Below are 16718 nucleotides of genomic sequence, written 5' to 3'. Positions count from 1 at the left end.
TTTGGCACATTTGCAGGTAACTCTTTGAATTCAAAAAGTTAAAAGTTGTGCACTTAAGGATTCACACACACACACATATAACATGTATGTCTGTGCTGCAATTAGGAACATGTTTGACGTATTTATAGTGGCTATGCTCTCGTTCTTCCATTTTTTTTTTCTGATGGTTTTATGCCCTCATTTTCTGCAAATCCTCAGGTAGCAATTAGTGACTATAATCATTCATACCTTGCAAATACTGAGTGGAGAGATACAGAACTGTTTACAAATATGGCAACTACTTAACTAGATGATGAATTGGTGTCAAATAGTGCTGAAGTGGTGATAATGTGAAACTATAAAATATTGTTTCAGTACGCTACTCTTTTACTGTGTAGAGATGTAAAACATATGTTTTTATGTAGATTGTCAGAGTAAGAAGCGATATTCCTTTTCAAATACTGGCTGGATTAAAATATCAGAAAGTTTACAGCATAACCGAAGTATCAACTTAAATCCACAGGTCATTTAGCTTCAGAAGAACAGCTTTTGGAGGTTGTAATGTCCTTAATACTGGGATGTTTTCAGTAAGCTTTTTCTTTTTCACAAAACACTAACATGGCTGAAGAATTACATAGAATTGGACCTAGTCTTGCTTTCCTTCTTAGTTTATAGGTTCATGTTATCACCACTTCAGCACTGAAACATATAACACTTTCACTTTCACCCTCACTTCAGCACAGAAACATATAATGATATAACACTTCTCCCATTGAGTCTGTCAAGGATTACATACCACACTTTCGCCGATTTTGATATATTAAAAAAGTTTTTAATGTATTTTAAAATATTAAAATAATTGTATTTTGAAACTACTCTATTAAGACAACATTAAGAATTCAGCAGAAAATCTAAATTTTTGTTCGTCTTAGGCCTTTGGTCCAATCTACTGCAATCATACCTCTGTATGTACGCTTCTTTGGCAAATTCTTTCTGTACCATATCAACGATTTCAATGAAATGACAAAAATATTTTTGTAAAAGGTGATTGTGGATAAAAATAACTTCTGGAACTCCTTTTCTGGAATATATTTTCAGATTTAGATTTTTGGAACACATTTCTAGATTTTGTGGTCTGATTTTTTGTTTTCAAAATGTATTTTTTTTTTTTTTTGCATTTTGGATTTACTAAATGAGATTTTGATTTTCAAAGTGTATTTTGTGAATTCCAGATTTTTAAATCTAAAATAGAGAATAATTTTGAAAAGTAATAAAATGCAAATTCAAATTAGTATGATGCAGGAATAATTTGCCTCTTGGAAATTAGGCCTTGTAACATTCCCCACAAATACTCAAATTTCAAGGCCTTATAACAACCTCCTTGTCACAATCCTTCCTGATTCAGAAAACTCACATAATTTTATACTTAATTTTACAAACACACCCTTCTCAGAAACTAATTTCCTAGAAGGTATATGTTTTTGGGAAATTTGTAGATGTCCTTTAAATTAATTTTCAAAATATATTAAATACATTCCATAAACTAATTTTTAGGAATTTATACATGTCGTAGAAATATATTTTCAGGGTACATTTATACATTTTTTAAATTATGAAGTTTTTGGAAAATATTTAACACTTCTAATACCAAGAGTGTTAAACTTTTTTTGCCTGCACTCAACCTTGACAGACTCAATGTGGGGAAGAAGAGTGAAAGTGAAAGGCCATGTTATTCGTACCTTTTTTTCCCCTTCCCACTCCTTAGTATTTTTTTTCTTTTGAAATTTCCAATTTTGCCCTTTCAATCTAACCTAACTGAATTACATTTTTATGGGTTAAATTAAACTATTAAATTGTATTAATTCTTGTATTACATCCAATTAGAATTAACTTGCACAATCAATTTATAAATTTCAAATTGGATCAATTCACATAATAAATATATAACTCAATTATCAATTATCTAATAATTTAATTATAAAAAATATAATTTTATATCATGTGAATATTATTGATGAGTTTGTAATAAGTAGTGTTTTCATTATTTTAGGACAAAGACTCTTCATAAATATTTGTTCTTGGAGATTACCTCTGGTACATTAATCAATGATTAAGATATTGATAACCTAACTAAGAACAAAAATAATAAATAATAAATGGTATCTACCTAACAACCCTTATGCCTAAGCTTTCTATTATTGGATAAAAGCAATCTAGTTTCATCTTCAATTTCACAGGGTCAAACTATTTGGGATCACAACAAAGTAAATGAAACTTAGAAAAATAAAAGCCTTTATTTTGTCTTGCAATAATACTTTTAAATTTAATCATTTTATGAATAAAACTTAATTACAAAATAATAAATGTTTTTGATATTAATAATTTCTATTTTTTAAATTTAATTTAATATCTTTTTGAAACAATTAAAAATATAATACATTTTATTTCTTTTAATAAAAGAGTTATGAAATTTTATATTTTACATTTATAATTAAATATTAGAAGAAAAATAAATGTATAATTGACAAAAAATAATTAATATTGTTTTGAACTTTGAAAATAAATTACAATTATATAGGAACTATTTTTTAAAAAATCAAATAATTAAAGGAAATGGAAAAATTATAACTAAATATAAATAAAGACTTACAATTTTAAGTCCATACAAAATGAACTTGTTTTAGATTTTGGTTACTGTAATTTGTTTTCTTTATTTTTAGTATTTTTAAAATTTTAAAATAATTGTTTTCGGAGTCCCTCTATTGCATGACATTCATTATCTGTTTATGCGTTGGACAAAAAGTTAAGAAACGATCTTAAATAATATCTATCAATATTAGTAAGTAAAACTCATAAATTTTTAAAACAAGTAAAATATATGTTATATATTCTAAAATAAATATTAGAGACTAAATTAGTGATTTCAAAATTTCGAAATACGAAAAATAAAGAAAAATATTTTACAGAAATTAAAATTAAAATTTCTAATTTTATAAGGAGTAAAAATAATTATTTCAAATTTTATAGAGATGTTTTTTTGATAGGATAAAAATCAAAACTTACTTATTTTAAATAGAATAAAAACATATTCAAGTTTAAAAATAAATTAAAGATATAAGACTTTTAAAATTAAGGAAATAAATTATATGTCTGTTTATTGATATGGTGTGTAAAACTTTTAATTGAAATTAAAATTTAAGCAGTAAAATAAAAAAGAATACACATAAAAAAAAATTAATGAAAGAAAACGTACGTTCTTATTTGAAAGAAATCTTAAATATTTTTATTTGATAACAAAGACTTAAAATTATAATATAGGGATTAATGTTTCTTCTATTTAAATTAAACATGAACTTAATTTATTCAGTTTTAAATTTAAATATATTTGTATTCTTTACAAAATAGAAAAATATTTATTTTTGTCCCTAAAAGTTTTCATTCTTTTTCTTCCTAGTCAAATTTGTAATTATTATTTTTAATCTTTATAAAATATAATTCTTTAGGCTTCAATTTTAGTAAAATATTTTTTTTCTCCAAAAAAAATTATTATTATTATCTAATTTTAATTTTAATAAATAATATTTAATTTACAAATCTTTAACACTTTTTTTAAATTGCACTTATGATATTTAAATAGTAAACTGGCCTCTTTAAACACACAAGTAATATAAGTATTTAATAATGTTATAAATTAATAAATTTTCAATTTTAAAATGACAACATCAAACAAAAGATTTTAAAAAATCAAAAGCAAATGGTTCATGTACTTGGAATTTAAACCTTATTTCAATAAAACTAATGTTTTTTTTTCTTTATAATTATTAACACTACAATAAAATAATTAATTGAAAACTAATTTTAATAACAAAAAATAATTTGTTACTGCATTAACTAAATTAAATATTATTTTAGAAACTAAAAAAATTGTATGTAAAGCAGTTTCTATTATAATAAAATTTTATAAATTTATAAATTAATAAAATTTATAAATTATGTTTTATATTGGTATCTAATTAACTACAAACTATTTTATATTATAAAATTGGTAGCTAAAGTTTTAGTAGCTAATTAGATGTTAATTTAAAAGTTATTTATTAATAATAGAAACTATTTTAGATATCAATAATTTGTTTAGTTTCTAAAACATTATCTAATTTAGTCAATATAGTAACTAATTATTTTTTGTCTCTAAAATTAGTTTTTACACTACGAAACAAAATCATTGCATAAAGACTAATTTTAGAGACCAAAATAATTAGTTACTATATTGATTAAATTAAAGATCACTTTATAAACTAAAAAAATTATTAATATCTAACTTAGTTTTTATTATTATTAATAAAAAATTATAAAATAGTTTTTAAAATGATATCTAACCATTAACTACCAATGTTTTAACTACTAACTTCTTATATTCTAGTTTAAAAGACTATTTTAGAATGTAAGATATTAGTAGTTAAAACCTTCTAGTTAATTTAGATACCAATTTAAAAATCATATTCTAATTTTCTATTAATAATATAAACAATTTCAGATACCAACAATTTTTTAGTATATAAAATATAATGAGTAATTTTGTTGTTTTTAAATTTGATTGGTATGTATTGTTATTTAGTAATTTTTGTATAGTATCCTAGTAATAATAACTGATAGATGTTTTGTTCATTTAAAGAAGATATAAATTATTGGAAAAATTGGGGGGTCATTTCAAGATTCTGATTGTCTTCTCGATGGGTCCATCTCATGACTGCTAATTCCCACACACTCCATCTCTATTTGCTCTTCCAAAGGCTCACACACACTGCTCAATGTCAATATCAATGCAAATAGTCACTCTACCAAAGCCAGAAGCAAAAAAGAGAAAGTTATCAGCAAAAGAAACACCAATGTATGTTCCTTTACTTACTTGCTTAGACCACAAGTAATAAATGACTTAGCATAATAATATATAGCACACCACAATCAACAAATGAATAATTAACTCTTCTAGAATCAACACCAGTTACCTCTCTCAAAGAATTACGGCTCAAGCTAATAAATGCTCCATTTATGGAACAATCAAACATTTGCATGTGATCAACATTGGTGGTTGGTTGTAAGGTATATTGGGAACAAAGGTACATACATACTTAAAAATATAAATTGACCTAATCTTTCATAGAGTTTGTGTTAGAGAATTTGTATTTTCAGCCAAATCACCACCTTTATAATGACCAATCATGAGGGAATAATTGGTGAGAAGCTATAAAAGGTGTTATTAGATGAGCACAAAGATATATATTTAATATTTGATTTCACCACTTTAGAGGGTTCATCGGGTAATTTGCATAGATGTCTCCCTCATCCTTCTTTTTCTGTCTCATCTTAATCAGCACATACATTTTCATAGCATTTTTTCAATGCAAAGTTCTGTGCAGTGAATCAAACAGAAGTTATGACAGATGTGATTTTCAATAGGGTTATCATCATCATATATTTATTTGTGAATACTGCTGAAACTGATGAAATATGATGCTTAAGATAGTGTTTGAGAGACAGAAGAAAAACACATATTGCAGATTATAGATATATAAGTATGGATTTATGAGAGTAATGAAGACAGAAAATGAAAATAAGTTGGAACTGATTTCATGATTGTACTGTGTACCATATTGGTTTGCAGACATGTATGTGTATGAGTGGAAAAGAATCTTAAGATGGCATAGTTTTAGGTGGTGACAGGGAATGGATGTTGACCTATGAACGAAGGGGAAAATACCAAACAAATCCATCTCAGAGGTGGGATTAAATAGAGAAAGTGGGTGTGGTTGTGGAATATTATTCTAATGGTTTTGGTTGAAATGGCATGAGCACAAGTTTAGGGTGTGATGTGTAAAAAGAAGTGACTTTGTTATGGCTCTTGGTTGTTGCAAAAAAGAAGTGAAATTGGTTATAAAAGGGTGAAGAAAATGAGCTTTAGTTTTAGATCTTTCTCTTTTGCCATCTTTAACAAGAAAAGGAAAAGGGAAAAAAAGAAAGAAAAACTTGTCTCATCTTGGTGTAGTAGAACTCATATGTTGTGTTCCTCCATAAATGAATGCATGACTTTATCTGATGAAGTACATGAGGGCCTGTGGAAGCCCCCACCACAGAACCAATAAGATAACACAGTCGGTTAGAGAAGACAGAGAGAGAGTGGAGTAGGACTCACTCTTCCTGCACAACTTATTTCTTTCATAACAAATCAAATGAAAAAAAAATATTTGTCTGGTTTTGAAAAATGATTTCATATTAAATTTATTAGTAATTATTTTAGTCATTTTAGCATTATATTTATTATGTGAATCATTATCTTGAAAATGTAAAATAAAGATGAAAAGGTGAAAGAAGAGAAGGTGAGAGATGAGAGAAGAGACATATCCATCTAATTATGCAGCCAAGAACATAAAAAAATCATTTATTTTCTTCTGGGTTGGGCTAGCAGAATTAAAAATTAGGATAGATAATTATTATTATTTTTTTTCATGAAAGAGTTGTTATTTTAACATTTGAAATTTCAATACGAAAAAACAATTACTCAATTATTTAGATTGTCGATTGATTTGCAAGAGGTCAACATACCTTCAAGTTATAACTATTAAATATATGAGAATAAGAAATTAAAAGATGGGAAGAAAGTAAACTCTTTGCATATAATTTATGTACAATACAAGACTTAGTTGAAATTTAAAAAAACAAATTTAAGGATAGAAATGACAACTTTACTAATGCTTTAATTGATTCACTTTATTGTATTTTTTTTCGGTCACATTAATTATGTTTATTTTAATTTTTTTATTCAAGTTTACTTATTTTTTCTTTATCCAAACAACGTGACTTTACACTTTTTTTATTTGATTTGCTTTATATCATACCTTTAAATGGTGAAGTTCAATAACTTTACACATCGTCTACATATATAATTAGTTGTTGTTTATATAAAAAAAAAAGTATTTTAAAGATGTTCTAATTCTTGTACAAAATATATAAAAAAACACACATATATATAACATATATATGACATCACATATATAATATTATATATTTTTCATGATAAATTTAGAATAATTCATTCCTTCACCCTAACAAAAAATAACCTCTTTTTTTTATAATTTTCCGTTTCTTTTTCATATCAAATAATTTTCTTCCACTCATTTCTATCATTCTTGTATTTTCATTCAGACCAAATACCAAAGATAGTTATCTAATTTTTCTTTTAGAACTAAAAGCATGAATAAAAAGGAAGAAAAAGTTATTCCAATAAAAGTGATTTTGAATTTAGATCTTGCATATGCAATGTAGTAAATGCATGTTTGGTACAAGGGTACATTCGATCAAAATGGTTCATTTAAAAGTAAAACAACACATACATATTCCTTATATTTTTATCAATATCTAAAAGGAATAGATTGAAAATGTTTTGAAAACGCATTAGAAATACTAAGCAAAATGGTTTCTTTAAAAACAATATCCTTGTGTTATTTTTCAATCAAAATAAGAGTTTTACTTCCTTAATTTACTCAAATTTTTAATAATTTGTTTTACACCTGAAAGTGAAACATGAATTTGATTAAAGAATACAATTCTAACTTTTATGACCTATTTTATGAGACTTTGAAACTCCACAAGCTTAGAGAGACTGACACAACTCACAAGGTTGGTGAATTGCTTGGACAAAGTTTTGTGGTACCACACTACCACATGATGAGTTACTGAATCGAAGTATTTACAACTAGGGACAGTGATAAAGCAAGCCAAACACACTTATCAATCAGGTTTCTTCCTAGAGAAGGAGAAAAGAAAGACAGAGACACCCCATGAAAGATAAAATGTTGCAAGGATGAGCATACATGAGAAAAAGACTGGACCCTCTTCTTCTGGCAACTTATATATTTTACTTTGACAACAAAGCTTTGATCTTTCTTTACTGTGTGAACTTCTCCATATAGTATTCTTTTTGTCCATTGAATTCCAAACAAAGCAGAGGTAATTTAAAGTCATAAGACTACCTGGTTTTCATACACACAATTCTCTATATTTGTGTATAATATATATATTATATGGACACATGCACACAATTTTTATATTCATCGGCTTTGGCTACCAAGTTTTGTTCTTGTGAATTGAGTTTATTTCTACTGAATGAGAGCCTTTCAGTTTCAGCTTCAGAGAAGGTGAGAATGGTCTAAGTAGCTTTGCATGGCGGGCCAAAGAGTTGGAGAAACGGGTCTGTCTGAGTCAGGACCTTCAAGTCACCATGTCCCTTATGGAGTTCTTCATGGGATTAATACCTCAGCATCAGGGCTAATGTATTCATTAGATTATTTCTCCATCTCAGCACCATGTCCCTTGGAAGATTTTCTCAGACATATGGTGTTTCTTCATTTTTATATATATGCCTTGTTTTAATTTCTATTTCTTTTACCCTTTGTTTTTTAGGAATCAAGGGTCTGCTTTTGATTTTGGAGAGCTGGAAGAGGCTTTTGCTCTGTCAGGAATTAAGATAAGAAGTGATGAAGCCAAATCATGTATGTTTCATTGTTTTTCTTTCCATGGTTCTCCTTTTGATGGTCATGGATGTGAGCATAGAGAGGAAAGAAGTGGGAGGAGGAAGGAGGTTTGAATATGTATAAAGAGCTGAGTGGGGGGGTACCATTTCCCATACCAAAATGATAATAAACTTGGATGGCATAATCTTTGAAACTTGCATGATGTTCTGACTCCATGACCATTGAAAAGGAGGATTAGGTTCCTCCACCTTTTCATATGATTGATGCTCATAAAGCCTTTATTTTTGGTGATCCTCTGAGATTTTTCTTTTGTGATTGTAGCAGCTTTATTCACAGGCAGGCCTTCAGCCACACTGGAAATGTTCCCTTCATGGCCAATGAGATTCCAGCAAACCCCAAGAGTACTACTCTCTCTCACTTCTCCATCTTTGACCAATCCATATCCAGAGATGTTTACAACTAACACAAATTCAACAATATCCCAACCTTTTCATTTTTTTTAAAAAATTTGAGTAGGATATGGCTCAATTCAAATCTTCATTTTCAAAAGTCTAAATAATCTTTCACAATTTGGTTAATTAAGTACTAGCCAATGAAACAAAGAAATGGATTACTATATTGTTGGTCTTGAACATTTGAATCAAAATTTATGGTGGATTTACACAGGGAGGTTCAAAGTCAGGAGGGGAAAGCACTGATTCAGGATCAGGAGTGAACACTCTTTCAAGCAAAACTGAGCTCCAATTTGAAACAGAATCTCCCATAAGCATAAAAGCATCTTCTTCAGATCATCAACAGGCTTTTGATCAGCTTCAACAACAACAGGAGACAGCAGCTGATGCCTCAAGAGCAGGCACATCACAGACTCAATCAGCAGCCAAATCACCACAAGAAAAGGTTCTTAAAATAACTATTGTTGCCACTGTTAATCTCTCAGTTTCTCTCTTTCGATGTCCCCAAAACACTGGAAAAGTTGACCTCTTTAAAGGCAATTATTATTACTGTGTTGGTTGGTCTTTCTCTTTCCCTCTTTGTGCACATCTTCTCAGCACAGATCCCAACAGCCCTCAGAAAATCAAAGAGACACAGAGTTTCTCTGATTCCTGAACGATTTTCTGATGAATGTCTGACATGAAAGTGAGAGAGAGAGAGAGGGAAAGATGAACGTGACAAACAAAAAAACAAATTGAGAATCTTTTCAGTACTTATCAATCAATGTTTCTCTTTTTAACAGTGACCCACTCCCACTTCACTAGTCCTCCTTTTAAAAAACTTGTGCTTTCTCCCAATTTAATTGTAGTGTTAGAAATCTAAATCAAAACCACACTATACACCAACACAATGGCAGATAAAGATGCTTTTTTCTACCCTTATCATATTGATAGCACACCACCACAAGAGAAATTGCCTAATAAAGGGCCTTTTCATTCAGAAATGCCTCCCAAACATTCTGTGAGCAAATCACATTCATTTATTTTATCTTTGCGTTCATGTTTTAAAGCATGGCATCTCTTTCAGCTTTGCTTTAGCCAACCTCAAAGCTAGGATGAATTTGAGTAACGTTGACCAATTTTCTTCATTTTCCTTCCTGACTTATTTAGTTGCTTTTGCTAGAAATCTACAATTTTTCTGGTTTTTAAGTCCCTTTAAGTTCATCTTTCTATATATTTCTCACCTTTCAAATCCCTTAATTCTTTTTCTTTTGGGGTTCTTTTTATTCAGAGGAAAGGAGCTGCTGGTTCCACATCAGAGAAGCCACTTGATGCAAAGGTTTTGAATATGACACAATCACACACACATCTATATATAATATTAATATATATTTATATATATATATATATATATTATATTCCAAGGTTGGTTATTTTTTTGGATTTTTCACATGGGATTTGTGTCAAGATTTTCATTTTTGCTTTGGATTCAGACACTGAGACGTTTAGCTCAAAACAGAGAAGCTGCAAGGAAAAGCCGTCTCAGGAAAAAGGTGTGTCCCATCAATTGATAAAAATAGAAAAAATATCGTATATTATAGTAAAAAAAATATAACCTCAGACACATTGCGTAAATGTGCTGTTCTATTGCAATAGGCTTATGTGCAGCAACTAGAGTCAAGTAGATTAAAGCTCACACATCTTGAACAAGACCTTCAAAGGGCTCGCTCTCAGGTTCTTCTTTTCTCTCTCATTACACTCACAATATTGCATAATTTTTTTAATTATTTATTGACTTCTTCTGATGATTATTATTTGTGTTATTAGGGAGTGTTTATGGGTTGTGGTGGTGCTGGTGGAAGTATAAGTTCTGGTGAGTTTTGTTCCTTTTGTTTGTTTCTTAAATGTAATTTCATTTTCTAAGATCAAAGATAGAAGTGGGTTTTACGTCATAATTTTCTGGTGCATTATGGAAAAACTGGTATAATGAGTACCTCAAAGATTTTGTTGGTCTGATCTTTTGAACAGCTTTTACAGTTTGGAAAGAAGAACATGAAACAAAGAATTAAGAGACTCAGTAGGGAGCAATTGCTGTTATTTACACGTAACTTCATTTTTAGTCCCTTGAAGCCAAAATCAAAAGTCAAATTTTGATTTTGAAATGGACTTTCAAAATCTAGAATCAGGTGGACAAGTCTCAGAGTTTGACCAAAATCTGTGGCCTAATTCGCGTTTGAATTCTCATTATAAAATTATAAAATAAAAACAGTGGATCATTATTCTAAAAAGGTCTTACGTGCTAACATATTAAAAACTGTGTGATCCTTTCTTTCTAAACATGCAGATAAAGCTTATTTTAACTTTTCAGCGAATTATTGATCCATGATAACTGCTTTTTCCACTTTTAGTAAAAGAGCATGATCTTCAGACAAAAAAAAAGTTCTGAACATACAATGATAATACCTCCTTAGATAATGCAAGGATGATGATTAATCCATTTATATATTTTCTTTTATTCAGAAGATGAATCTGCTATGTCTGTTTCATTACAAACCATATTTGCACCACTCACGAGACAACCTACATTTTAATACAAAAGTATAATCATTTCTTACATTTCATATATAAAATCAGTATCATATGAAAAATAATTTGTTATAAGTACTTAGTCAGTTATTACCAGTTTCTAACTTTTAACAAGACTATACTCCATACCAAAAAGAGTAGCAACATATATATATATATATATATATATATATATATATATATATATATATAGCAGCTATATATTATTGATGTAAGAAAATGGAGCTTTACAAATTGAGGTCTTGTAGGAGCTGCAATGTTTGACATGGAGTATGCAAGATGGTTAGAAGATGACCACCGGCACATGGCGGAGCTCCGGACCGGACTGCAGGCGCCGCTCTCAGACGGCGAGCTAAGAGTGATTGTGGATGGATATCTGTCTCATTATGATGAGGTTTTCAGGCTGAAGGGGGTGGCTGCTAAAACAGATGTGTTTCATCTTATCAATGGCATGTGGACTTCACCAGCTGAGAGATGCTTCCTCTGGATAGGTGGTTTTAGACCATCAGAACTCATCACAGTATGTATTATTATCTATGCACTTTTTTTCCCCTTAACATCATCTTTCTCAATCAATGTTATGATAAATTTAGTTATATATATATATATATATATATATATATATATATATATCAGTTAATACATCTGTTCATTTTTTGAACATGAACACAGTTGAGAGAGTTCATTAATAATAATAATAATGATGTAGTATAAGAACTGTTTCTCATACAAGTTTTGTTTTTCTTAACAAAATAACCCTATTTTCTTTTTTACGTATAATTTAGTTCATGTGATTAAAAAAAGAATAAATGAATGAAGTTATGTGTGTTATTTTGGTCAGATGTTGATGCAACAGTTGGAGCCCCTAGCTGAGCAGCAATTCATGGGCATATGTGGGCTCCGCCATTCTTCATTGCAAGCAGAAGAGGCTCTCACTCAAGGTCTTGAACAGCTTCAGCAGTCTCTCGTCGACACCATCGCCGGTGGCTCCCTCGCCGACGGCGTGCAACAGATGGTGGCGGCCATGGCCAAGCTTGCCAACCTTGAAGGATTTGTTGGCCAGGTAAAGCAGTGTTATATATATACATATATATATATATATATATATAGAAAGATTATATGAGTAAATCACTATAAATGAGTTATCTTATTGATTAATTGATAGTGTTCTTTTCTGAAAAAAAAAAATCTAGTAAATAGTATACAAAAAAGGGGAGGGGGTAACTTTTTAAGCAAAGATGTCATATTATTGAATTGATTGATCGATCACATTATCTTATATATAGCTAGGGCTATATTTTTCTTATGTCTTAGTGTTAAAGTAATGCTTTAATTTTTATGCACTCAATTTGGTGGGGAGGTTGACGTAAAGCTTCAGGTGACATCTGTGTCAAAGTTATTTGTATGCAAAAATTTCCATTTGACTGTGTGTGTGTGAGAGAGAGAGAGAGTGACTTGTTCGTACACTCATGTCAAAGTTAAATTTGAATTCATAGGTGACTTGTTCATCCCTGGATTTCTAGCTTTCAAACAGCAACTGGTTTAAGAAAAACTTGGCGTGTTTGAAATTATTGGAAGGTTCATTGTTTTGTTGTTGTTGCAGATGAGTTGAAACATTTCTAAGGATCACATCTCATTAATCCATGACACGTTTCAGATAATAATGATGTCTATATGAAGTGGTTTTAGCAGTAGTTGATGAAATGTTACTGTCTAATTCATTGTGTTTCTTTTGCTCATTCATTATTCATCCTCTCTTTGCATGTTTTGCGCCGCAATGCTTCCTCGTCATATATAAAAGAAAACTTGAGCATGTATCTTAGGTCACACCCTCTTCTCACTTCAACTTGATTTAACATGCCAGTAATTTACTCCTTTTTACCTTTTCTTATACTTGTAAAATATGCAGAAAGTCAAAGAATCAAAAGCTTGAAATATACCCTTTATTTTATGAGTAATAATTGTCAAATTATAATTATAGACACTACCAAGTTCTTTGATAAGCATCATGGAAAGGTAGACTCTATTGTCTCAAGCTACAATGAATCCTATTTACAACTTATTTCAATATGATTAAATAACTTAATAATTTCCCATAAATAATTGGTTTGACTTAGAACACCCACTCCATGTTAATTAGACACGTATTTATCAATACAAAATGGTTTTCGGTATTTTAGTTTATAACTTGATCATTTTGCTACTAATATTTAATTAAGGTGCATCCATGTTCACAAAATGTTTGATTTGATGTAGTTTTTTCATCTCAAGATGTTTCAATCAGAAGTTGGTTATGGACAGTGACGGGTTGATGTTTATACATAAACCCTAGGTAGACTTATAATCATGAGTATTTTAAAAAGCAAATTGACAAGTGATTCCTAATTGATTAGATTAAATTCCAGTGTCATAAAACAAAATGAGAATACACTATTTTATAGGTGTATTAATTAGAATAAGTCTAATTAGTTCATGGATAAGACAAGCTCATACATACCCTTTGAAAACAAAGTGGTGTTGTCCAGTTTTAGCTAGGGCCCATCTCATGGGGTAGTTGGGGTTTGATTATACTATAAAAATGATCAAATATATAATTGATTAATTAATGAATTGATTTACCACCACACTTAATTTTTTTCTGACTTGATATTGTTTCAATTCTCACCCAATTATTTAATAAAAAATTGGTGTTTATATGAATTGAAGGCTGATAATTTGAGACAACAAACCCTTCACCAGTTATGTCGATTACTGACAGTTCGACAAGCAGCAAGATGTTTTGTTGTGATTGGAGAGTATTATGGCCGTCTAAGAGCCCTAAGTTCTCTTTGGGCATCAAGACCACGAGAGTAAGATTTACACACTCTGTTGATTTCTCTTGCTTTCAAGTTTCAACACTATATATATATATATATATATATATATATATATATATATAGAGAGAGAGAGAGAGAGAGAGAGAGAACTATGGAACTGTATATGCAGCATTGATAATATAGGTTAAATCATTTCAAAAAAGAAGTGAAAAAAAGTGACAGACCCTTGTGATTTGGTTGAACAGGAGCTTGATGAGTGATGATAACTCATGCCAAACAACAACGGAATTGCAAATGGTTCAACCTTCTCAGAATCAGTTCTCGAATTTCTGAAACATGATGTAATTGAAACCTGACAAATGGATTTCTTTGAGCTGCTTTAGAAGGAAAGGAAAGGGTGTCAGCATCAAGAAGAATTAATTAATATATATATTTTTTCTGTTCAATCTTCTGCTCCTGTGCCTCTGTGTTTTGATGTAAATGGAATTCGAGTTTTAAGTGAATGATGAGGAGGCTTTCTACTTTAGCTGGAAGAGTACAAAAGTTTAATCATAAAAGTACATGACACAAATTTGCATAAAATTGATGCTATTGTAGCTAGCTAGTTGCTACTTTTAATTTTCTTTTTCACACACACACCATATTTTAAATTAATTAATGACTTTAGAACTTAGAAATATAAGGTGGCACAAGTTGGTGGAAGAAGTTGCATTTATAAGTGGTTTTGGTTGCAAGTGGAGAATAATCCTATATATATATATATAATATTTAATGCAGAGGAGACAAATTATGAAAGAAGAGGTTGTTTATATTTATATAAGAATTAAGAATCTGGTTTTGCATAGGGTTGTGTCTCTTCGTTTATTTGAAGTGGTTTTGTTACTACAACACAAAATACAAATAGGAATTATATCTTAATTTATTTGAAAAGAAAATCAACTTGGAATTACGCGTTTGTCTTTAACAAGTAATATATGTTCTAAAATAGAGCTGCTTAAGTTTTTCAATTTTCGTATAATATAATAATGATCTCACCGACACAACAGTGAGGAACATATTTTTTTATTCGTTAAAATAACTGGCTCATAAAAAATAGTTTTATAAAGAATATTATTATATATCTTGTGATGTTTATATATATGAGTTTTTTTTTTATGACAGGAGAGTACGAGAATGTTTAATAAAGTTACTCTCTTAAATCATACTCAAAGTATTTTAATTATATATAATTTAAGTTTTATATGTAACACATGTGAGATTTTTAAACTAAACTTCTTATATCCAACACTATTTTACTAGGTATATAAATAATATAGGAGGTAAAGATTTTCAATAAATTTAAAATTGACTTTGATAGACGTAAAATGGAAATAATTTTTTGTGTTGTATTATGTAAGAGTAAGATTATGAGTTTCATAAAATAAAAAAAATGTTATAATTGAAATCAATGTTACAGTCTATGATAACATTGGTGTCTTCCCATGCAGCTTGAGTTGAATCTATAAATTAAAATCTGAGCTTTTTTTTATCAGCAATAAAAAATCAATAAATGAGAACCATTTTAGGGGTGGTCCAACCCTTTTACAAACACACATACAATTTAACTCCTAACTCGACACCCAAAACCGCCGGTCAAAAGACCAACCAAACCTAGTGCTAACTAGCTTTACCGAATCAGCCGTATACAGGCCAAAGGATCCAGAACCCAACAGGGATAGGAAAAATAAACTTCGCGGGACTTTGCAGCAATCCAAGACCACACCTTTACTTGTGCTGAGGCAAAAACTTCTAACGCATTTGCCACTCCTCCATTAAAGACGACCGAGTTCCTATGCTTCCAAATTTCACTCACAATTCCAACCCAAATTGCTCCCCAAACATCATTAACCGAAACAGATGCCTGACTCAACCTGAATTGAATAAAATTTTGCATTGGATCCTGGCTCCATGGTTTAGAACTTTGCTTGGTTGAAGAGAGACAAATCCATTAGTTTACAAATAAGGTTCCTTATTTTATTTTATTTTTATTTTTTTTGTCAGATTAAATAAATTAAAACTTATTTGGAAGTGATACGTGAAAAACCGAATGAATTTTTGATGTAGGTAAAAGTAGTTTGTAAACATTTGACCCCATGCGTTGAATAATAGGGAAATGACCAAAAAATATTTGAGTCCTAACTTTTGATTCTTCTTCACTACCACAAATATTTCTAGAACGTTACGTTGTAACTTTACCGACACCAATTCACCTACAACAAACTATTGTGGAAGAAGCTTTTTATTAGCACAAGTTTTCATGTGTTTGTTGTTCCTTGAGCAAGTGAGTTTTTAATTATGTCAAGTACAAAAATGGTGTCTTTAGCATCGGTCAAATACAG

At 29.7% G+C, this 16718-nt stretch overlaps 1 protein-coding gene across 5 annotated transcripts; it reads left to right on the top strand.

Annotated features, from left to right (window-relative positions):
- Window positions 1-7598: 7598 nt before the first annotated feature.
- On the top strand, window positions 7599-14922 carry LOC137821373 (transcription factor TGA9). Of its 5 annotated transcripts, none has more exons than XM_068625957.2 (13): window positions 7599-7983; window positions 8161-8306; window positions 8437-8525; window positions 8832-8908; window positions 9174-9404; window positions 10230-10277; window positions 10432-10491; window positions 10595-10672; window positions 10766-10811; window positions 11773-12044; window positions 12366-12587; window positions 14231-14373; window positions 14586-14922. In XM_068625957.2, the coding sequence occupies exons 2-13, from the start codon at window positions 8197-8199 to the stop codon at window positions 14671-14673; spliced, it is 1464 nt and encodes a 487-aa protein (XP_068482058.1). In that variant the 5' UTR covers window positions 7599-7983; window positions 8161-8196; the 3' UTR covers window positions 14674-14922. The 5 variants fall into 5 exon arrangements, 4 of the variants coding, with proteins under 4 accessions (XP_068482058.1, XP_068482049.1, XP_068482041.1 ...); XM_068625948.2 differs by having other exon boundaries at window positions 8155-8306; XM_068625940.2 differs by having other exon boundaries at window positions 7615-7983; window positions 8829-8908.
- Window positions 14923-16718: the final 1796 nt, after the last annotated feature.

Source organism: Phaseolus vulgaris, chromosome 11 (assembly GCF_051622355.1).
Source record: "Phaseolus vulgaris cultivar YP4 chromosome 11, ASM5162235v1, whole genome shotgun sequence".
Classification (NCBI taxonomy): Eukaryota; Viridiplantae; Streptophyta; class Magnoliopsida; order Fabales; family Fabaceae; genus Phaseolus; species Phaseolus vulgaris.
The sequence above is the reverse complement of the archived record's forward strand: the minus strand, read 5'-3'. Positions and strand labels throughout refer to the sequence as shown.